The sequence below is a fragment of the Nelumbo nucifera genome, chromosome 1, assembly GCF_055504915.1.
Source record: "Nelumbo nucifera cultivar China Antique chromosome 1, China Antique-T2T, whole genome shotgun sequence".
Lineage (NCBI taxonomy): Eukaryota > Viridiplantae > Streptophyta > Magnoliopsida > Proteales > Nelumbonaceae > Nelumbo > Nelumbo nucifera.
In genome coordinates this window covers 197,891,445-197,915,000 of record NC_142649.1, presented here as the reverse complement: position 1 = coordinate 197,915,000, position 23,556 = coordinate 197,891,445, and the positions used below count along the sequence as shown (strand labels likewise).

At 38.4% G+C, this 23,556-nt stretch overlaps 1 protein-coding gene across 11 annotated transcripts in view; it reads left to right on the top strand.

Annotated features, from left to right (window-relative positions):
• Nucleotides 1-2,107: 2,107 nt before the first annotated feature.
• LOC104602333 (Sec14p-like phosphatidylinositol transfer family protein) overlaps nucleotides 2,108-23,556 on the top strand; it is a 53,397-nt gene continuing 31,948 nt past the window's right edge. For 3 of the 11 annotated variants that reach the window (XR_016080881.1, XM_019198606.2, XM_088895789.1), the window contains exons 1-6: nucleotides 2,108-2,941; nucleotides 3,123-3,558; nucleotides 3,756-3,855; nucleotides 5,937-6,080; nucleotides 8,335-8,601; nucleotides 22,071-22,148. Coding sequence is in view for 10 of the 11 variants with exons in the window: in XM_019198606.2 (XP_019054151.1) it covers nucleotides 3,374-3,558; nucleotides 3,756-3,855; nucleotides 5,937-6,080; nucleotides 8,335-8,601; nucleotides 22,071-22,148 (774 nt within the window). In the remaining variant the exon portion in view is untranslated. Of the gene's footprint in view, nucleotides 2,942-3,082; nucleotides 3,559-3,745; nucleotides 3,856-5,936; nucleotides 6,081-8,334; nucleotides 8,602-22,070; nucleotides 22,149-23,556 lie in introns of those variants that run through there. The other 8 variants (XM_088895791.1, XM_088895790.1, XM_088895793.1 and 5 more) reach the window with 8 other exon arrangements.

Here is a 23,556-nt window from a genome sequence, read left to right as displayed (position 1 = left end):
GTTAGAAAATGTTACCTTAGAGAGTATGGAACTATTTACATTGATCAAAAAAAGTATGGAATATTTATCCAGATATGGCAAGGACATGGCTGGATAAAGTATCGGATATGAAAATTTCACTCAAAGTTGAAGCATTTGACTCAAATACATCAATATATATGTATTTTATGTGTATGGAGAATGAGAAACCTCTATGATTGATTTGTGTGAGACTATGTTCCTTGTAATCGCCTGTACTTGGTTTTGTTTGGAAGCTGTTGTAATAAGCAGCCCATCATTTAAAAGTAGTTTGTAGACAGTAGCTTTCCACTTCTCCTTCCATCTTCAATGATTTGCAGGCTTTTTGCATTTAGGGTGTCGCAAAGATTTTGGCTTAATTACCGGAATTCCAAGAACATGAGGTTTATGTGCAGTGTGGTATATATGGAAAAATTCATTTCAAGTTGGATCCTGGCTGATAACATGACATTCCATTATAATGCTTAAAAGTTGGTTGTTCATCCCTGCATGAGAAGTTGGGAGGCCTAATCTTGCATTTGGGTGGCGGAATTATATTATTAGAGTTCCAAGGAACATGAGTTAATATGCTGAAAATTTCATCCAGGAGGAAACTGGATCATGATAGATAGTGTGTTCTCATTTTAGCATTATTTTCCTTGTATATTTGATTTTTCACTTCTTCTGCATCTGCTAGAAAAAAAAGCAACTTGACCTGATAACTTGAAGCTTAATGCCTGTGGAACTACAGGTAGTTGCATGGTTACTGGTTGTCAAGAAAGAAGATTACAGTGACCATAAAATTTAGTTTTTGGGATCCTCTATCCATTTATTTGTCCAAATTATTGCCAGATTTTTATTTTTGCAATCAGTTTAGTTATATAAAACTTTTTCTTTTTTTTTAACCAGCATAATCTTTTGGAAGGAATTCAATATCACAGTTCCATGGAGAAAATCCATGGTAGAAGGTATTGGAGATTTCTCCTCCAGTGTATTGACTCAAGGATGTCACAACTATATAGATGTATGGTATTTCAGGAGAATGATTTCCATGTCTTTTCCCTGCCTAAGAAGAGTTCTACGATCAAGAGTCTAACTTTGCCTTGCAGCAAAAAATAAAGTCCAACTCTGCTTTTACAATTCATCATCTGAATTGAAGTAGGAAATTTGATGGTTAGGGTTTGTTTGGGAGTTTCAGGTAATTACAACGCAAAGTAGTTAAAATTTCTTCAAAATGCGTTCAAGAGATTAATAGGTAGGTTATCGAGTCACCATTGGCAGAAGGGCCTCAGAATAGGATTCCGGAACCATCTGGTGGGGGAAGGGAAATCGAAAAGGTTTCTACCTTTTCTGTAAGCCCTGTTTCTTGAAAGACAACCTTGGCGACCTCCATTTTAGGATTTCAATGTTTTAAAAATAAGGTAAAATTTCACTTTAGTATCCTGAATTTTTGGTAGTGATTTCAAACTTGTGCAGTATTTAAACTTTCAAAAGGTGTCAAATTGGTTCTTACCATTAGCCGATTGTCTTCAAAATGTCAAAACTATCCTCCAAAACAAGACACTGTTCATTGTCTTTTATTTTGAAACTGAATTGATTATCTTCGAAGAAAAAGAGAGAAAAAACATAAATAATAATTGAAAGTAAAGAAATAACTAGATAAGGAGACAGGATCTGTTCCTCACACATGGGGCGCCTCACAGGCACATCCATTGTGCATTGGGAACATCTCCCATGAATAATAACTTGTAAGTACAGGAGATGTTCCCAATGCATGGTAGGGTATGTGTGTGAGGCACCCTGTGTGAAGAGCAGATCCGGTCTTTTCGATAAGAATATTTTTCCGATGTAAAAATAGAAGACAATAGCTTCATCATTAGTCTAGAATCTCAAACACAACTGTTTAATCTCAAGGTATAAGACAATGAACAATGTCTTCTTGGACAGTGTTGACATTTTCAATAGATAATTGACAGTCCATTAATGGCAGGACCAACTTGACACTTAAAAAGTTTGGATAGTGCAAACACACTACCACAAAGTTCAGGATACTAACGTGGAAAAATAAATCTATAACTTGCTGAAGGTCCAAATGATATTGATTTTGATAAAGAGTAGTGCATATATTAGTTTGCTTTGAACAAATTCCTACAAAATAAGTATGGCAAAGGAGAAAACAATGAAATTACAAGGATAGGGTTATACACACACAAGTCTTGTCCCCTTTCTCGTCAAACAATGAACCTGGTTGATAATGCACACCGTAGGGCATGAAATCGACTGTCGCCTCTCGGCTCTCAGGCACCGGGTCAAACCGGTGGAGAGAGAGCTAGTCAACTAGGGCGGTGAATCGCTGTAGCATCTCTTATGAACGATGTTTGCAACTCGTACTCGTAGCAACGTAACTATCTTTAGCCGTTCGTTGGGTATCAGTAGATACAGTTGTACGTTCGCCAATCACTACCAACGTCATGGTTAACTAATTAGCAGGAGATTTTTGGCGCGTCTTTCTTTGAGAGGATATTCCCTTCGGCGCTTCATGCTCTCTCACCTTTACAGCTTCTCTGTGCAGCGATCCGGCAACTTTTTTTGCGTTTCTTCGTTCTAAAATATTCAGAAATTCGAATAATTTGATGGGAGACAACAGGGGGAATCCGATACTCCACTTTGTTATCAACACGTTTTGCGCAATGTCGAATGTCGATCATTCTCATCTCCCTCCCACTCCTCTTGGTTTCATTAATTGGTACCTTATCCGCCGGAGCAATTTTGCTTTTTCCCCCCCGTTTGCATCAGTGGTTTCTGTGATCTACTTGATCAAGACGCCAAGTCTTTGGCCTTAAGACTGTTGAAACGCATCAAACAAAACAGTTCGTTCTGTCATCTGTATAGTTTTCACTTTAGCGGCTAGTCCATATCCCTTTCCACGACAGCTCGGCCGCAGGTAACCCTCTAACCTTTAGAGGTCGTAACAGTTTCACTAACCACGTCTTCTGTGGCATTTTCAATTTATTTTCCTCGGACGATTTTTCTCCATATTCGAAGCATGATTGCTTGTTATTTTTATTAATTTCTGTTTGGACAGCTTATGTTTGTTATTGGCCGTTCAAATTTCTGTTTTCTAGAGTTGGAGTGAACTATTTTGCTCAACCCATCTCAATTTCCTTTCCAACGGGTATATATGCCTACTTAGAGGGAAAGCTTAAACGAGATAGTTATATTGGGGGGTACTGGAAGAGAGGAACAACCTGCAGATCATTGTGATCCTCAGTTTACGAATGGAAGGAGTTCATCTCTCAACCCACTCCTTGAGGAACATTCGCATTTATCTGAAGAAAGAAGGAAATTGCCCTTGTTAAGGTCGAGCTTTAAGTCTATGATGTCTTATCCGTTAAAGTTTGGGGAGTTTTTGAAGAGAACTGGAAGCACCAAGAGCATGCAAATGGTTCTGGAAGGGCCCCGTTGTCCCGCAGATGAAGAACATGTCGAGTGCTTCCGGGAATTGCTTTCATCAGATAATCAATTTCCAAGGAAACATGATGACTATCATACGCTTCTAAGGTAACTTGTAACTTTTGAAGTAGAGAAATGCTCTTACCAATCTTTTAGGACAATGTTCTTCTTTCTTCAGATGTTTATATGTAACCACCAGTAGCTTTTTTAATTTGAAGATGCCAAAAAAAATATATTTTTCTGTTCCAAGAATTTCTAGTGGTGTATCTGTAACATTCTAATATTATGTTTAAAGGATTGTGCAGATTTCTGCGGGTGAAGAATTTTGATAAGCTAAAGGCAAAAGATTTATATCTAAAAATGCTCAAGTGGCGTGATGATTTTGGGGTTGATGCAATTGCTAAGGTTAGTCTAAACTCTCTTCTGTATGTTCTCAAAATCATAAAATATCATTGATTCATGGCCAGATAGGAAATCCTAGTTTGGTCCTTAAGCCTTTGGAATGAGAATGATAATTTTCAAGTACAGGATATTTTGCATATGATGGCCATGAAATTTTACAAAAGGTGAATGTGTTAAGACCAGTGGCCAATGTGATAAGACAAAAGCAGACTAGTTAATTTGGCCATGTTATAGTGTTATATATGATTTGGCTATATGTTTAACATGATTATACTTTACACATGTGACATGACCACATTGATCTTTCTAAAAAAAAATTCCTAATAGGCTTTGTTTTTTTTTGGAGGAAGGTAAGGTAGAATTTATTAATAGAAACAAGAAACAAAAAAATATACAAGGTGTATACAGTGGAGGCACTTAAAGCGCCTCAACAAGAGAGAGTACCCAGATACAACAAACCAGATAAATGGGCTCCCTAACCCAAACAAAACAAATAACTGAAGCCAGCCTCGTCACAACAAGACGCTACAAAAAACCAACAGAGCCTAATCCGAGACCCAGATTAGGCAAAGGCCAGAGGCACGAAAGAACCGAACTTCCCCGCAAAACTAGGCAAAGGCCAGGAGCTCCCTAATATGCTTTCGTTGAGTTTTATAAAAAGTATCATAGTAGTTTTAGTGATCTCAAGCGCCAAGCTGACTAGTTACTGGTGAAGACGGCCAAAATAATATGCTTAATACTTACGCTTTTGATATATATTAAGGCTACAGGAGAAAACGGGTACAGGAATTATGGGACTGTTGGGTAGGCCATTTATAAGCAGTTTAGCTTGAACATCCTTGAAAGGTCTCTGGAATCTGTGTGTAGCTTACTTGGCTTTTTACATTTCTCTTCAAATATGATATTTTGGTTTCTCATGTCTTGGTATGCATGAAAGCCCAAAAGCCATGCTAAGATAGCACTTGCAAATAAGTACTAAGCATTGCTCGCTAGTATCTAAAAATTTCCTTTTGTTGTACTGAGGAACTCACCCCCTCCCCAACTTTTATCATTTTTTTTTTTTGATCAATAACAACAGCTTCATTAATAATAAGAAAATTGTGAAACTATAGATACAAGAGGGGAGATAAAATGTCTTAGCTCCCCAATAACAGAATACAATGAAAGAAAATAAAAAATTAGCCCAAAAGATCGATTCCCTATTCACCCCTTGCTTGGCCAACCCATCCGCAAATGAATTGGCATTCCTCTTTACCCAGCTGTATTGTATCTCAATGTCCCTACAGAGTCATAAGAACTTTTTCTTTTCATTGTTGTAGCTCCACAATCCACTGTCCTCTTTCTTCAACCAACTAACCACCACCTTCGAATCACCTTCCAGGATCAACCGGTTGATATTTAATTCCTTTGCTCTTCAAATTCCTTCCAGCGCTGCAAGGATCTCAGCCCTAAGAGAGTCACCTTCTCCAATAGGGCATGGGAACAAAGCAATAACAATCCCTTCCTCATTCCTGAAAACCCCTCCTCTTTCAGAGAGCCTTGGATTCCTTACACTACTGCCATCAAAATTAAATTTTATAAATCCCGAGGGAGGAGGGGACCAAGAGGGACTAAGAGTCCTCTTGCAATGAGCAGTGGTAGCTACCTCTTTCCAATTTCTTAACAAGTCAGCCACAGGAAAGTTTGAAAACAATTCCATAGATTTTAGCCAGTGGGCAGCCCTTAATAGAATTAGGTATAACAGTTCTTTCAGGGTTCTTTCCTTGTCTAAAAAAATACGTGAATTTCTTTCTTCCCACAGTGACCAGCACACAGCTGCCCTAATACTCCTCCACATAATCTTCCCTCACTTCTTAGGCCATCTGAAAAATGAATGAGAACAAACTTTGGACACTCTCGGGAGGATTCCAAGAACACCCAAAGCGGGAAAAAACCCACTCCCATACAGTTTTAGTAACCTTAGAAGAGACCATGAGGTGGTAACCGGATTCCCCATCAGCTTTACAAAGAGAACATCTATTAGGAAGTAGACAATAGTTGGGTCTCTTTCTCTGAAGTAAATCAATTGTGTTTATTCTTTCCAGGAAAATTTCCCAACAAAAAAAGCCAACCCGAGGAGGAATAGGCTTGCTCCAAATTTCCTTAGCCGGAAAGGAACTCCAACTTTTATCTTCATCATCATCGAATTCTTTCCAGACTGCACATTGGTCAAGATGCTCTTTGGATTGGTATCATCTTTAGATACACACACTATGTTTTCTAGATTCCTCATTAAGAAATGCCTGTTGTTCAAGTTTTAATTTTTGGATTTGCAAAAGTTATAGATGAAAAATGGGTACAGGAATTAAGGGACTGTTGGGTAGGCCATTTTTAAGTAGTTTAGCTTAAACATCCTTGAAAGGTCTCTGGAATCTGTGTAGCTTACTTGGCGTTTTTTTATTTCTCTTCAAATATGATTTTTTTTGGTTTCTCATGTCTTGGTATGCATGAAAGGCCAAAAGCCACACTAAGATAGCACTTGCAATAAGCACTAAGCATTGCCCACCAGTATCTAAACATTTCCTTTTGTTGTATCGAGGAATTCACCCCCCTCCCCAACTTTTATCATCATCATCACCATCGAATTCTATCCAGATTGCACATTTGACAAGATGCTCTTTGGAGTGGCATCATCTTTAGATTAAGTAATGCCTGTTGTTCAAGTTTTAATTTTTGGGTTGTAAAAGTTATAGATGAAAGTCCTTATTATGTTTTTCCTTTTAACCATGACAATTTGTCTAAAACCTGCTACATGACTGGAGGGTGATGTGGCAAACATGTCATGCTTTTGGGTCATTACATAGGTATCCAGAAAATCACAAGGTAATCCATACATAAACTGTTTGTTAAACCCATCTCACAGTAGACCAGTCTTGGGCTGTGAGGCTTCACATCAGATTTGATCTGACTATTGAAAAGCTTTTGATCATTCAACATGTTGCCTTATCTAGAGTACAACAGGATTTATTGTTCTAATGCACAGGACAAGGACAAGGGGTTTCTCTACTATGTCAATTCTAAAGAAAATATAGTTTTTTTACCCAGGAAGATGCAGCCACTTATCTGTGTCTGTCCTCATGACTTATTCTTTTACCTTTCTAGCATACACACATCTTAATGCTGCACCCTCTAGGTGATATTTCAAATCCTAAAGGTTGATGCAGAAGCTTTGAGGAAATTGTACTTTTCAAATCCTAGCATACACACATCTCTCTTTCTTTCTTTGCTTGTACTTTTCAGTTCTTCTCTTGATTCCCATATAGATTTTAATTTTGTGTCCATGACCCACCAACAAGACTGAAACATTTACCAATCCACTTAAATTTTGAAGCCTATGTATTTTCTCCCTCTTTTTTGAAGATAAGGAAAAATTATATTCAAAATATAAGGATATTAGTCAATCAAGGTCACATGCAAAACCTTCGGCTATGTACATCAAGTGCTATATATGGAACAAAGCAAAGGACGAAAAAAATCTTTTACAAAGTATGAAAGGTGTTTAGCTAGGTCTTAATAAGGAATCAGGTTCAAACAAATAAGGAAGATATTACTCCCCTGAAGTTCTTAAGCACCGAGACCTGAGAACAGACCAGTCCCATATGGCCTTGCATGGAAAACCAGGGGTGAATGGAGGAATGATCCAACCAGGAATACCTCTAAAGCATTACCACTCCATTATCTTTTATTATAAGTAATTAGATCAATCTATTTCTTATGAAGCAAAGCCAAGAAAGAAGAAAGTTCATCAACTCCCCAATCATTCGAGTTCCACCTAATTTTGGTTGCCAAATTATCTGTCTCATTGGATTCATATTACTGTTGAACCAGCACATTTTTCCTTCATTTGCACGTGGTATCCACTCAGAATTATTTCAGTTTACACTGGGTTTCATTTTGCTAGTTATATTTATTGGTATAGAACTTTGTGATACAGTTATTCTCTGAAGAATTTTTTCCTGTTAGTGCTCAAAGAGATGCTTTATGTATCATTTCCCTAAATGATGACAAACTAAGTGAATATGTAAAATATATTGTTTTGTTTTCCATCATTTTGGAATGTATAGAAATAGTTTTGTGACATTTAAGTTTTTATATCATTTTCCAAGTAATTTTTTTTTGCATCTTGTAATGGATGATTCTATTGTTTATGATCAAGAAGAAACAAGAGGTATTTCAAACCAGAAGAGGTCTTTATTCCCTCCCTATTGTTTGTCAGTGAAGTTTCTAAGTAAGATTATTTTTACTCTTTGATAGGTATAACAATAGTACAATTAGGAGCAACTTTGGCTATTTAAAAAGAAACTAACAGACCGGGTTTAGCCTATTTAACACTGTCTCAAGTGGGTTATGATGTTAGCTCTAGGTATGGATTTTATTAAGCTATTAAGCTATTTTATTTCATTTGATTGTTTGTAACTATTCAAAAAGCTTTTTTGTCTGCAGGAATTTAAGTTTGAGGAGTATGAAGAAGTTAAGAAATGCTATCCTCATGGATTTCATGGGGTCGATAGATATGGTAGACCATTATACATTGAAAGGCTAGGGATGATAGATCTCAACGTGCTGCTAAAAGTGACTACAATTGACCGAATCCTGAAGCACCACATTGCTGAGCAGGAGAAAACATTAAATTTGAGATATCCCACATGTTCAATTGCAGCAAAGAAGCATATATCATCCATAACAAGTATCCTAGATGTGAAGGGCGTGGTGAGTATATTTACATATTTTCATTTGCCCATCACACAAAAATTTACTATCATAAGCTGAACTTTTTATTGTTTTTTGTACCCTTTTGAGAGGCTTAAAGGTGAAGCCATGGTTTCAAATGTCGCCAAATGTTGCTAATGTCGCCCGACATATGTCAATGTCGAGGCTCACTGACATGAAAATGGATGGTAATATAAAAATTACATTATGTTGGTTGACATTTCCTATATTTCAGAAATGTTGACCAAATCAGTCCAAATAACCAAAAAAAAAAAAAATACAGTTTTTCCTATTATGTCGACAAGATGTCGACTAATGTCGACTAATGTACATTAAAAATATAATATATTAGTATATTATATTAATATAATACAGTATATTAATATAGATTATTCCATTAATAATTCTATTTAATATTTCAAATAAAATATTTATAAAAAGAATTAAAAAAATATAAAAACAAAAGAATAAATTAATTACTTTATAATATAAAACATAAAATATTTTTCAAGTAATAAAATATTAACTAGTTTGTATTTTTTAAAATATTTATTAAAATCAGAAAATGTTTATTAAATTTTATAATAAACCATATTCTACATTTAATATAAAAAATCAGATTAAATTTAATAAATTTTATACTAAATCATAGTTTATTATAAATTTAGTATTAAAAATCATAATAAATTCATTAAGTTTTATAAGAAATCAGAATTTATCATAATCTTAATACTACAAAAAGGAGAATCAGTTTATTAAATTTATAATAAAACATAATGTATTATAACTTTAATATTTAAATATTCAGAATAAATGTATTTCTATTTACTAGTGTGAAATAAATATATTAGAATTTATAATATCAGAACTAAAAATAAGAAAAGAAAATATCAGATAACCTTGTAAAAACATCAAAATGCATAATAAATTAGTAAATCGTCATTTACTAATTTGTTATTGATCTTAGTTTCTTAGCTTTATATAATGGTTGGTAATAAGATAATAGTCTAGAAATATGTATTAATGCTTCTTTTATCATTTTACAAAATATCTTTGCATATTTCCACATATTTCATAATATTTCCACAATGTCTCTAATTTTTACAATATTTCTCCTCGACATTTCCGACATATGTCCTATATTTTGGTAAGCGACATTTCCATCGACATCAACATTTTAAACCTTGGGTGAAGCTTATAGGCACTTAACATTGGCTATGCAGACTCCTAAAAAGTTGTGTTTGGTGAGACTTCTTGAAAGTTGGAAATAGCTGTACTTTCACTGGAATTCAGTTAAGAATCTCTTGAAGGTAGGGGTGATCATTTCTTCCCAGCCCAAAACTTCCGGGCTTGGGCCTAGGTTTTGTTTTCAGCCCAAAACTTCCAGGCTTGGGCCTAGGTTTTGTGTTCACGCTCGGCTCAGGCCAGGCCCGCACCTGGCCCACAAATTTTAGGGTTGGGCCTGGGCCTACTACTTCAAACCTAGCCCAGTCTGCAATATTCAAATATATGTATTTTATACATAACAATATACATACGCATATATGTTATTTTATGGGGTTCAGCTATGATATCGGAAAGATATGATACCTGAAAAACTTCTGACCATTCAACTGGAATCGTAAATGTGGTAGCCAATCAGGTGTTATTTATCAAAATTCATGGGAGATGTAAATCAGTCCTCTAATATCAGGATTAAATTTAGTGATTAGCATAATAGAACAGATCTGAATAACTGTATAAGAGAGGAAGATGGTGAAGAGAAGAGGTAAGAGAAGAAGAAGTCGAATTAATCACCCTTCTCCTCTAACCCTATTTTTTTATTAATCTCTAAAAAATTGATGATGATAAGTATACCCTTAAGTGGGCGGCCAACTTGGCAGTTACATAAAGAAAGTAAAATAAGAACAAATAACAGGCCCATTAAGTGAGGCCCATCAACATAAAATAAAAGATAAAATAAATGATATCACATGAGAGGCTGTTAGGGCCCATTCGGCCCAGCCTCTTTACACTCCTCCTCAAGCTGAGCATAGATGTCAATCATGCCCAACTTGCTTATATAGTGTGTCAATTTCCCCCTGGGAACTCCCTTGGTCAAGATATCAGCCAATTGCTCTTCTGATGTGATAAATGGTAAACAAACTTCTCCTGAAGAGACTCTTTCCCTTATGAAATGCCTATCAATCTCAATGTGCTTAGTTCTGTCATGCTGAACAGGATTATGTGCAATGTTGGTAGCAGTTTGGTTGTCACAATAGAGCATCATTGGTTTTTCGTAGTCCACCCCCAACTCCTCTAGAAGGGATCGTAGCCATAGTAATTCTGACACACCATGAGCCATTGCCCTGTATTCTGCTTCAGTTGAAGATCTAGCAACTACTGATTGTTTCTTACTCCTCCAAGACACAATATTCCCAGCAACCAGAGCACAATAACCAGAGGTGGACCTTCTGTCATCAATACATCCTGCCCAATCTGCATCAGTAAAGGCTTCCAGCTTCATGTGACCATGCTTAGCAAATAGAATACCTTTCCCTGGAGTACCTTTCAAGTAGCATAGAACCCTTTCTGCAGCAGCTAGATGAGTATCTCTGGGAGAATGCATAAACTGACTAAGAACACTTATTGCATAGGAAATACTCCTTTATCAGACAGTCTCTGAAACACTCCTTTATCAAACAAATGTGCACCATCTGTGGCAGAAAGCTTATGATTAGGATCAATGGGAGTGGAGATGGGTTTAGCTCCAAGTTTACCAGTTTCAGCAAGAAGATCAAGGACATATTTGCACTGAGATATGAATATACCATCCTTAGATCGAGCAATTTCAATGCCTAAGAAATACCGAAGATCTCCCAAATCTTTGATGTCAAATTCAGAGTTGAGAAATGCTTTTAGTTTACTGGCCTCTTCAATGTCATTACCCGTGACTACAATATCATCAACATAAACAATCAAGAAGGTCACCAGAGAGTCATTTCTCTTCAAGAACAGTGTATGATCAGATTGTATTTGAATGTAGCCAAAGGAGACAAGAGCAGCCCGCAATCTCTCAAACCAAGCCCGAGGAGATTGTTTGAGACCATAAAGGGATTTGTGTAGTTTACACACCTTGCCTTTCATTTCTTTCCCATACATTCCTGGAGGTAGACATATAGACCTCTTCATGCAGTTCTCCATTCAAGAAGGCATTCTTAACATCAAACTGGTGTAGGGGCCAGTCAAAAGTAGCGGCTAGAGAAAGTAAAACCCTGACTGAAGTCATCTTAGCTATAGGAGCAAATGTCTCCAAATAGTCAATGCCATACATTTGGGTGTAACCCTTAGCAACCAACCGAGCCTTAAACCTCTCAATAGAGCCATTGGAGTGATATTTAATAGTAAACACCCATTTGCAACCCACTAGTTCCTTTCCTTCCGACAAGTCCACAATGTCCTAGGTATGATTCTTATGCAGTGCATCAAGTTCGGTCATCATAGCATCCCTCCATTCAGCTTGAGATAAAGCTTCCAGTACAGACCTGGGTATCACATGGGAAGAAACAAAGGCAAGAAAAGAGTAGTAGGAAGGGGAGAGAAGGCTATAAGATAAGTGTTTGGATATACAATGGGCTGTACACTTCCGCTTGCCCTTGCGAAGAGCAATAGGAAGGTCAAGGTCTGGAACAGTCAGAGATGGGTCAGTAGAGGGCTGACCTGTTTCCTCAGGAATGATGGGAGTGGCAAGATGCTCTTCTGAAGGAGTGAAAACAACCTGCACATGTCTGAATCTCTGCCTTTGGTACCACCTCTGGAGAGCAGGAGCAGAAGCAGGAGGGGGAGCAGGGACATCAAAGTAGAAAAGGACAAGTGACCAAACCGAAAATGACATAATAAAATTTTGTTAACAGACTCTGACACGACTGACTCTAAGGCAACTCCATGAGGTGGTCCCAAAGCTTGATCTGGTGTGTCTAGCAAGTATATTCCGTTTGCCTCATGGCCACTCTCAATCATCCTCTGAGACTGCAGGTCCTGAAAAACACAATGAGTGGGAAAGAAAGTTATGCTGCAATTCATTGACTTTGTTAAGCTTAGGGACATGAAGAACAGAAGATAAGAACAGGGTGTTAGAGGTCTTTATATCACCTTTACCAAAGATGGGGGCAAGGGACCCATCGACAAGGGATATTTTCTCTTTCCCAAAGAGGAGGTGATATGAGCAAAACAGGTTAGATAGGCTGGTCATATGGTCTGATGCATCGAAATCAATAATCCAAGGGATTTTACGATTACCTGAAGCTGAAGCATGATTCACAGAAGCACGAGTACCTGAGTGAGCAAAAGCCGATGAAGATGATGTACTGTTGGAAGGGTGAGTTGAAGAAACCGTAGCTTCCAGGTGATTTAGGAGCCTCCCATACTTCTCAAAATCCAGCTTCATTGCAGCCAACTGCTTAATAGTTGATTTTTCTTCGCTTTCCTTACTTCCCCCTTCAAGCACCGTAGCAGCATTAGCAGTCTTGGATTTTCCCACCTGACTGCCCTTCTTAGGGTTATTATTGTTCTTGAATCTATCAGGAAGAAGTTCAGGATGAAGCTTCCAGCAGGTGTCCTTTGTATGCCGTGGTTTCTTGCAATATTCACACAACTGCTCTCTTTTCTTAGTAGGGCCCTTCGGTTTCATTCCCGCATGTGCAAAATGTTCTATAGATGGACTCTGCAACTGCACCTGCCGCCTACTCTCCTCACTATTTATCATAGCATATGCCTGTGAAAGAGTAACCTCATCCCTGGCCAAAATGTTCTGTCTGATAATATCAAACTCAGGGTTGAGTCCAGTGAGAAACTCAAACACCCTATTTCTCTCCACTAGCTTTCTATACATTTCAGCATCCTTTTTACTCTCCCATACCACTGTTTCCATAACATCAACTTCTAATCCAACTAGGAGTTGCCGATCCAAATCATATTTGGATCAGACATCCCTTTAGGTGATAAGGATAAACCCTTATCTTTTCTGCAGATTAGATCAACCTTCTCCTAATCTCATTAGGAGGTTTCCAGATCTGAATCACATTCAGATCTGGACTCTCTGAGTGGATAGGGTTAAGACCCTATCCTATCTGCTAATCCATCTCAGAATTCGCCCCATATTTAACTCATTAAATTAGCCCAGTTCGAAATGGGCTTAAGGCCTATTAAGGTTATGTGCTCACTTAGTCTTCCTATCTGCTGCCCAGTTGGGCTTCCTTGTATAGCGTGGGACCCAAGCATTGATCTACACATCAGCCACATGGGTTCGGCCCAGCCTTTGTTACAAGGCCTGGCCGAATACACTGTTATGGACAGTGCACCCCCTGAAACCCATCAAATGGGCTCTATGGGCTCAACATTTACCCTAACTGGTTTCTGGGCCAAGCCACCTTGTAACACCCAGGGACTGTGGGCAGATGCAAGATTAGCCCATCAGGTATTATCCCCAATGGTCTTACACTCCACCTCTCAGCCCATAATGATCAAACACTTCCCGACAAGAGAGGACCTCACCCTCGGCTGCAAGGAACAGTGTTGCACTCTCTACTTATATGGATCCCGGGAATTAAAACCTTTCGCAAACATTTTAGAAACCATAATATATATACTTTTATATCTCATATAAAATATATTTTGCAAAACAAATCTCAACGATTGAAATCGGCTGCCGGCAGTTTTGGTCTCCATCAGAGAGAGTGCATCCCCGATCATTACCTTTGTCCGACAAAGGGGCTGATCCTGTCACTATGATCACCCACTCAGATGAATTCTCAGACTGTCCCAACATACCCAGGTTTTGACCCCCGCTAAGGATCTCACTGATTGGTACATCAAAGACAGCCCAATCCGTCACCTAGTGCAGTATCATAATCGAGTCTAGGGATCGGGTGTAACTTTCCAGTTTTGCCCATTAATCTCCAAGGTCTAGGGCAATACTAGAAATCTGGTCCGGTTCAAAGATTCAATTGATCCTACACTGCATGTGCCTAGGGTCTCACCCTGGCAGCTGAGACAGGCCACCCCAACCGACTTGGTGGCACATCAGTGTCAGCCTTATCAGGATAGGTCTCCCCAGACCGACCCACTGGCTGTGAACATTCTAAACTAACACGAGTCTCATTAAATGTCCAGTTTAAGGGTATTACACAGAAACATACCAAAGGAACATGAATCAAATATGCACTTTTATTCATTTACAATAAACTCATAATGTACATCATTCTGATTGAAGCTAAGGGCATACAAAACTGTCTAATAGTGTCTAGTTCCGTTCAATGGAGTTTTGCCTCTTCTCCTAATCAAAAAGGTAAGTTCTAGATGAAAGACTCGATCTGAGAAAGCTTAATCCCAGATCAGTGCTCTGAGACCATGTAGTCCAGCAAAGAAGAAAAGAAAATAAAGTAGGAAAAGAGAAGAGAAGAGAAGAGAAGAGAAGCGAAGGAAAAAGAAGAAAAGAAGAGTTCCTTTGAAAAGTTTATAGATGGCGGCACCTAAGTTAGTGTTTATACTTAGGGCAACAACTTACAATAAAAAGAATAGAAAATTACTAAAATACCCCTGTGGTAATACACACAACATATTACAACAGGGTTGAATAGAAACTTGGTAAGGGACTCTTGAAAAAGATGTTATGTGCATACAGACTTTAGGAAATGTCATGAATATCATTACAATTGTTTATACGTATTAAGTAACTATGAGATATAATAAGTGAAAAATGATGATATAAATAATATTTATATTGAAATAAACAAAAAACCAAAGAAGTAGAAAAAACAAAACATCATTCTACATTGATAGCTTTGCATTTAAAAGCAAAAATAAAAGATAGATGAACAAACAAAGTCACAAACCTGTTCAAGCTCAACCAAATCCATCGAAGCCCATTCCAAGTTGTGTTGAGTTTACTAGTTTAGCTAAGGTGGGGTTTGGTTTGGAAACTTGGTCTTTGACCTTGGTTTAGGTCTAGGCCCAAGGTCTATGTCTTAGGGTTGGGCTTGGGTTGGCCCTTAACCAGATTCAGCTCATTATAGAAAGTTTAAGAAGGATTTTAAGATAGAGAAGAAAGGAGATTTAATAGGGAGGGGGGTTACGAACATCAACTTTTGGAGGGGGAGAGAGGGGGTTACAACTTACAAGCATCAACTATTAGTGAGGACTCCTGACCTCCCTCTTTCCTCTATATAATATAGATATATATTAGAGATGTAACTGAAGTTAATTATCAAAGTGTACATAAATAGGGAAAATTAGGCCTTTTTTCTTGATTATGCATATTTCATTGCATTTTCCTCCTCTAAATTATGAGGTCAAGAAAATATTGTCAAGTTGGAGACTTCTCCGTTGAAGCAAGCTCTAGAGGTTTCATTATTATTAAGTATCTTGTGCTTGTTTTTTGTTTTCAGCAAGAAAAAGAGGAAGAAGAGGAAGAGGAGGAGAAGAATGACGTGAAAGCCAAAAAGAACCCCTGTTGGCGGCGCCCAACATTGCAATTTATATGTTATGGCGAACAAGACAAAAAAAAGTAGGAAAAGACAAAAATGCCCTTCTGCGGCATATAGTACAGATTTCATCACTCCCCCTCAAGTTGGGGTGTAGATGTCAATCATCCCCAACTTGTTACAAATATCATAATTTCGTAGTGAGCATAATCCTTTAGTAGAACATCTGCAAGTTGTTCATCAAACCTAATGTAGGGAGTGCACACTTGCCCCTTCTCAATTTTCTCTCTGATGAAATATTTGTCCACTTCAATATGCTTGGTTCTATCATGAAGAACTGGGTTGGCTGCAATGTTGACGGCAGCTTTGTTATCATAATAGAGTGACATAGGATCATCAAAAGGAAATCCTAATTCACTCAATAGGTTCTTGATCCACAATAACTCTACAACTCCATGTGACATAGCCCTGTATTCTGCCTCTGCACTTGACCTGGCCACCACACTATGTTTTTTGCTTTTCCAAGTCACAAGGTTTCCACCAACAAAGATACAATATCCGCTGGTGGATTTTTTGTCATCCACTGAGCCGGCCCAATCTGCACCTGTATACACCTCTACTTTCATGTGCCCATGTTTCTTAAAGAGTAAACCTACCCCTGGAAATTTCTTCAAGTACCTAAGAACTCTGTATGCTGCCTCTAGGTGTGCCTCCTTGGGTGCATGCATGAACTGACTGAGGACACCCACAACATACGCTATGTCAGGTCTGGTCATGGATAGGTAGAGAAGCTTGCCTACAAGTCTTGGGTACTGCCTTGGATCTTTCAAGAATTCACCACTGCAATCCCCAAGTTTGTGATTTACATCTATAGGAGTGTCAGCTGGTTTAGCTCCTAACTTCCATGTATCCTTTAGGAGATCTAGGGTGTACTTCCTTTGGGAAATGAAGATGCCTTGTTGAGAGCGAGCAACCTCAATACCAAGGAAGTAACACAAGTGCCTCAAGTCCTTTACCTCAAATTGTGTAGCAAGAAATTTTTTTAACCTCTGAATCTCTGAGACCAAGTCTCCAGTGATGACAATATCATCTACACAGACAATCAAGGCTGTTGTTTTCCTTGTTCCCTCTTTACGAAAAGTGTGTGATCAGATTGGCACTGCTTAAAACCCATCTGTTGAACTTCTTGATGAAACCTGCTAAACCAAGCTCTTGGAGATTACTTTAGACCATACAAGGATTTCTTCAATTTGCAGACTTTATGTTCACTTCCCTTAGCACAGAAACCAGGGTGTTGAGTCATATACACTTCCTCTTCCAAATCACCATTCAGGAAGGCATTCTTTATGTCAAGTTGGTGAAGCTCCCATTCAAGATTTGCAGCTAAAGATAGGAGAACCCGGATAGAGTTCATTTTTGCAACCAGAGCAAAAGTCTCAGCATAATCAACCCCATGCACTTGTATGAAACCTTTTGCAATTAGCTGAGCCTTGTACCTTTCCACAGACCCATCTGCCTTATGTTTTATAGAGAAGATCCATTTGCACCCTACAGGTTCCTTTCCCTTAGGAAGATCTACCAGTTCCCACACGCCATTCTTGTGGAGAGCATTGATCTCTTCTTTCATTGCATCTGTCCACTCAAGAACAAGTAAGCCCTCCGCAACACTCTTGGGAAGGGGAATACTATCAATGGAAGATAGAAAAGCACGAAAGGAAGATGAGACATTCTCATAGGGTGGTGTGTGGTGCATGATTAGACACCCTTCCCTTTTGCAATAGGGAGGTTCAGATCACAACTTGAAGTGTCAATATCAATAGGTTCAAGAACATCATCTAGAACAATAGTATCTGGGTGGGGTGAAGGATCCAGCCCCTGGGATTCTGATGGTGTTGGTGGCATGGTTTCCGGTGGCTCTGGTGGCAATTGAACTCTGTTGGCCTTGATTTTTGTAGTGCAATCTCCGAAAGACACGAAATGGAGGAGGATTAGGAATAGAGGGCAACAAAACTTGAGTCTAACTTTGTTTCTCCTCAACTCTACTCTCCCCCTGAGGAGAAACAGGGAAGTAGGGAACATCTTCAAAGAAAGAGGCATCCATAGAGACACAGGGTCAAAACAACGATAGCCTTTATGAGCAAGGGGATAACCAAGAAAAATACACACAATAGCTTTGGGATCAAGCTTACCATGAGTAGGAGAGAGATCATAAACAAAACACTTACATCCAAAGACCCGCATAGGGATAGGAAACAAAGGAGTTGATGAGGGGACCTATATTCCAATACCCGAGACGGTGTTCTATTGATGACATAGGCAGCAGTTAGAAAAACATCCACCCAAAATCTTTTAGGAACATTCATCTGTAACATTAATCCTTGAGAAACTTCAAGGAGATGTCGATCTTTCCTTTCTGCAACCCCATTTTGTTGTGGGGTTCTTGTACAAGAGCTCCTATGTTGAGAGCCACAGGAGGCAAAGAAATCTGTAAGGTCTCCATGGAAATATTTCTTGGCATTATCTAATTGGAAGATTCGGATTTCAGATTAAAATTGGGTGTAAACCATATGCTGAAGGTCTTTCACAATTTTAGGAACTTCCTCCTGTGAATGCATAGGATAAATCCAAGTATAGCAAGAGAAGTCATCAACAAAGGAAATAAAATACTTATAACCATTCTCAGTTGGAATATTAACAGGTCCCCACACATCTGAATACACAATTTGAAAAGGAAATTCTGATCTTTTATTACGTAAAGGGAATGAGGTTCTACAATGTTTACTCAGTTGGCACACTTGACACTGAAAATCACTAATAGACAAAAACTTAAACAACTCTGGAAACAAAAACTTCAAAGACTCAAAAGAAACATGGCCCAAACGGTGGTGCCACAAAATAATCTGACTCTTATTCGATGAGCTCAAAGACTCTGAAACTGTAAGACCAACTTTGTTCTCCAGCATGTAGAGACCATCCACCATGTTCCCTCTACCAATCGTCTTCCTGGTAGCCAAATCCTGAAAAGCACAAGAATGTGGAAGAATGGTTATTAAGCAATTCAAAGCATGAGTAATACTACTAATGGATAACAAATTAATAGGTAATTTTGGAACATGTAGGACATTAGATAAGGAGAGGCCAAAAGGCAAAGATATAGATCCATGACCAGCAATGGAGGAGAAGGATCCATCTGCTAGCCTCACTTTATCTCTGCCAGAGAGAAGAGAATATGTTTGAAACAATGTTGACTTACTAGTCATGTGGTTGGATGCACCGGAATCAGTAGACACATGGAAAGCTGAGGTAGAATTACCTGAGGAGGAGGCAAAAGAAGTAGAAGGTGTGGGTCCAGAATCAACATTGCGGAGAGCCCTACCATATTGCTCTAGGTGGTCACGGAAGGAATTGATAATATCTTCCTTTGGGTTAGAACAAGGGGGGCAGCCTTGATAAGTATTCTGATGTTCATGAGATGATAAGTGAGCCGAAGTAAACTTCTTCTGGTATGGCTTCTTGATTGGCTCTTGTGTTGATTTCTTACCCAATTCCTGTGCCCATTTTGGTTTCCCATTCAATTCCCAACAGGTTTCACGAGTGTGCCTAGGTTTTTGACCATGAGTACACCACATTTTGTCTTTATCATCTGTCTTTTTATGATTTTCCCCTTTTCTCGGTGCCCCAGTGTTACCCCTTACAGCAAGGGCAATGGTCTCCCCCTCAGGAGGATTCATGGTAGACTTCCTACTATCTTCAGATTGAGCAAGTGCATAAACCTCTTGGATAGACGGAAGATCCTTGCTGCCCAAAATCTGAACACAAATAGGTTCATACACGGGATTCAAACCTAGAAAGAAAGCAAACACCCTTTGTTGTGAAACTAACTTTTTATATGCTTTAGCATCCTTTTCGCTTTCCCACTCAATGTTCTGGTAATAGTCAAGTTCTTTCCAAACTGAAGTGAGGGCAGAATAATATGTCGATAGGTTCCTTTCTCCCTGCTTACATGTCGAAGATTCCGCTTGTAGCTGGTAAATTCTAGCATAATGCTTCCGCTCTGAGTAAGTTGCTTGTGCTTGGTCCCATATTTCTTTTGCTGTCTCGGCCCACATAAAAGTCTGTTTGACAGATGGTAGCATGGATGTCAAAATCCAGGACATAACCACGCAATTTTCTTGGTCCCACTTATCGTATTCTGCAGTACCAGCCCTAGGTTCCTTTATTTTTTCATTAATATATCCTGCCTTACCCCTGGCTGTGATATACAGCCGCATCTCCTTAGACCAAGCCAGGTAATTCCTACCATCCAACGGGGTGATAGTCATTAGGAAATTCATGGAGTCATGACCACTACTCATTCCACTGTGATTCATGGTGGTTCCCGAAGTTGCAGATTCTTCAGCATTCATGGTTTCAGTCTATACACACCACAAGAGAAGACACAGCCCTCACTCTGAGTAAATAACAATCAAAGAACCAACTTCTGCTGCGATACTGGTCACCTGAACACTCTCACAGGTGTAACATATCCTCCAAGGCTAATATTAGCCACAAACATCAGTAAACAGCTGCTGTACCAGACAGCCGAACCAGGTCACTCATGACCTACAGATTTCTTCACAAGGAAAAAAGGGTTTTCTGGATCATCTGACCCACAAAGGGATTAAACCCACCTTATATCATTCGGTCAAGGCAAAAGAACCTTAACCTGTTCTTGGTATCAGCACCAAGAACCAAAAAAAAAAAGTTTACAAAGTGTCCCTGATCAGTCCGAGAGAATTCTGGGTTTTCCAGTAACACAGTAGGGAACAACAGAGAAGAAAAGAACAGCCGACCTCTTAGGAAGGTCCAGCCAATCATCAACAACTCCTGGAATCGCTTCAGTTGAGTTTAAGCCCGGAACAGACGAAGGAGATGCAGTCGAACAGTTCTCAGGTCCAGAACATCAGTGTGCTTCCCTTGTTCTCAGTCCAGAAATCATAGAACACTCAGCCGATGCAGTTGAGGAGATTTTACAGAGCACTGACCTGCTCTGATGCCATGTGTTCAGCAAGAAGAAGAAGAAGAAGAAGAGGAAGAGGAGAAGAAGAAGAATGACATGAGAGCCAAAAAGAATCCCTACTGGCGGCGCCCAGCATTGCTATTTATATGTTAGGGTGAACAAGACAAAATAAAAAAGGAGGAAAAGACAAAAATGCCCTTCTGTGGCATATAGTACAGATTTCATCATTTTTATTGCCCAAGATACTCTTTCATGTAGCACAGCTAGTCATATAGTTGCCCTATAGACTCTCCCATTCGGTTTGTGTGACATCCCAAGTGATAACTGGACCGAGATACTTAATAGAAATATTACTTTCAATTTTTCACTGCATTGGTATGATACATATCTAAGAATTTTCCTACACATTTATTGGGATATAAAAGCTTCTATTTAGGTTATCACATTTATGTAGGAGCTTTCTGGTAATTTCTGTTTATTTGGAGATAACAGTAAAATCTCAGGGTATGTGTGTGAGAATCTTGGTTCAAGTCTAATGGTAGATAGCTGGATTGGGTCCATATCCAGTCCGCTCCTCCCAAGACACAGATAGCTGGGACTGACATGGGTTTATGGCCCTTTTATATAGTCCTAAAAGTGGATATTATAAGTGTGTCATCTATTTACATCTTGATTGTTAAGGTGTGCATTCAAATCTTGTTTCTTGCTAAGTTTTCAATAATCAGTGATGCAAGTTTAGCCAATTTTTAGTGCTGTAACCTATATTTGACTCTTTAGTCTTTACTGCAACAGCATGATACACATCTCAGCCATTTCTTAAAAAACAAATCTCAACTATTTCTTGCTGCATTAACATTTATTTGAGAAATTTCAGTTTTTTCAAAAGCTAGTCTTTATACTTACAACTGTATATGAACAAGAGCTACGAAATACAATATAACCTTCATTACTTTTAGATTATTGCATAATTAACTTGCAAATTATTAAACAAAGTCATCTTCCTACTGTAGGGTATGAACAGCTTCACAAAGCCAGCTAGGGATATTTTTATGGAGATTCAAAAGATTGACAGCAATTATTACCCTGAAGTATGTGGAATGCCGTCTTTTCCCCCCTTTGCAAGAATGTTTATTGTATTATTGAATAGATATATTGTTGGTTGATATAAATAAAGCTTAAATGTTGGAATTATCATTTCTTAGAAAAAAATAGCATGTTAGTCTTGATTTCATCTTTTTGGGATGCTAGGATGATAGTAAATAAGGTACTCAAATGTTGGAATTGCCATTTCTTGGTTTTAGTAAATGGAGAGACATATCCCTATTTCCTATTTCTTTGTCAATATCCATATTTGGGCATCATCCTGGCAAGGGAATTGATGTTTAGGCAACAATAAACAAATAATTATATCTATACTATATAACCTATATCTGTAATTTATGCATAATGTGAAGTAATTCCATGCTAATTGTAAATTATCAAACTACAAATTAAATTATAAAATGATTAAATGACAACTATAGTACACCAGATCTTCAGAAAGCAACAAAATTATTGAATAACCTCAACTCAACTTAATGCAATGAAGCATTGTCCCAACTATGTGGGGTGATAAGAGATCACCAACCACAACAAACATAATTGAGAGTAGAACATCAATTCCCAAGGGACCTTAGTAGAGCAACAAAATCTCTCCCTTCTCATTTCTCAAAGCACCCCCCATTATAATCCTGGATTACCCATGCTACTTCTATCAAAGTTCAACTTTAGTGAGCCTTCGGATGGAGGAGACCAGCTTGTAATTGATTTGTCCTTTAGAGATGAACACCTCACTACTGCTGACCAATTTCTCCAAAGGTCATTAAAGGAGAATTGATGAAAGATTTCCAAGGTCTTCAGCCAAGGTATTGCCCTATTTAACACACAGTCTTTCAAATCCTGACTGCTCCTTTCCTTTTCTTGAAAAATTCTAATATTCCTTTCTTCTCAAAGAGTCCAAATCAAGGCAGCACGATCACATCTCCACATAATTCTCCCTATTGTTGTAGGCCAATAAAAGGTAGAATGGTTGAAGAGCATGTGAACTTTTGCTGGTAGACTCCAACTACCCCCAAACAATGAAAGTATCCAAGCCCAAAGGTCTGTAGAAAAGGGACAAGATATTAATAGGTGGTAACAATCCTCACCGTGAGCTCTACAGAGGATACACCAATTAGGAGAAATACAAAGGAAAGGTCTTCTCTTTTGTAGGTTATCTAGAGTGTTTACTTTTCCATGGAATACTTCCCAACAAAACGCCATAATTTTTGGGGGAATTGGCCTGCACCAAATTTCTTTTAATAGAAAGGGTTGGTGAGTAGAAGGTTGAGAGAAGGACTTGAAGAAAGAAGCACAAGTGAAGGTTCCATTGGGTCTAGGAGTCCAAACCCTCTTATCGGGCTTGGAGGGATCCAAACAAACCTGATTAAGACAACCCAGCAAAACAAAATGAGAATC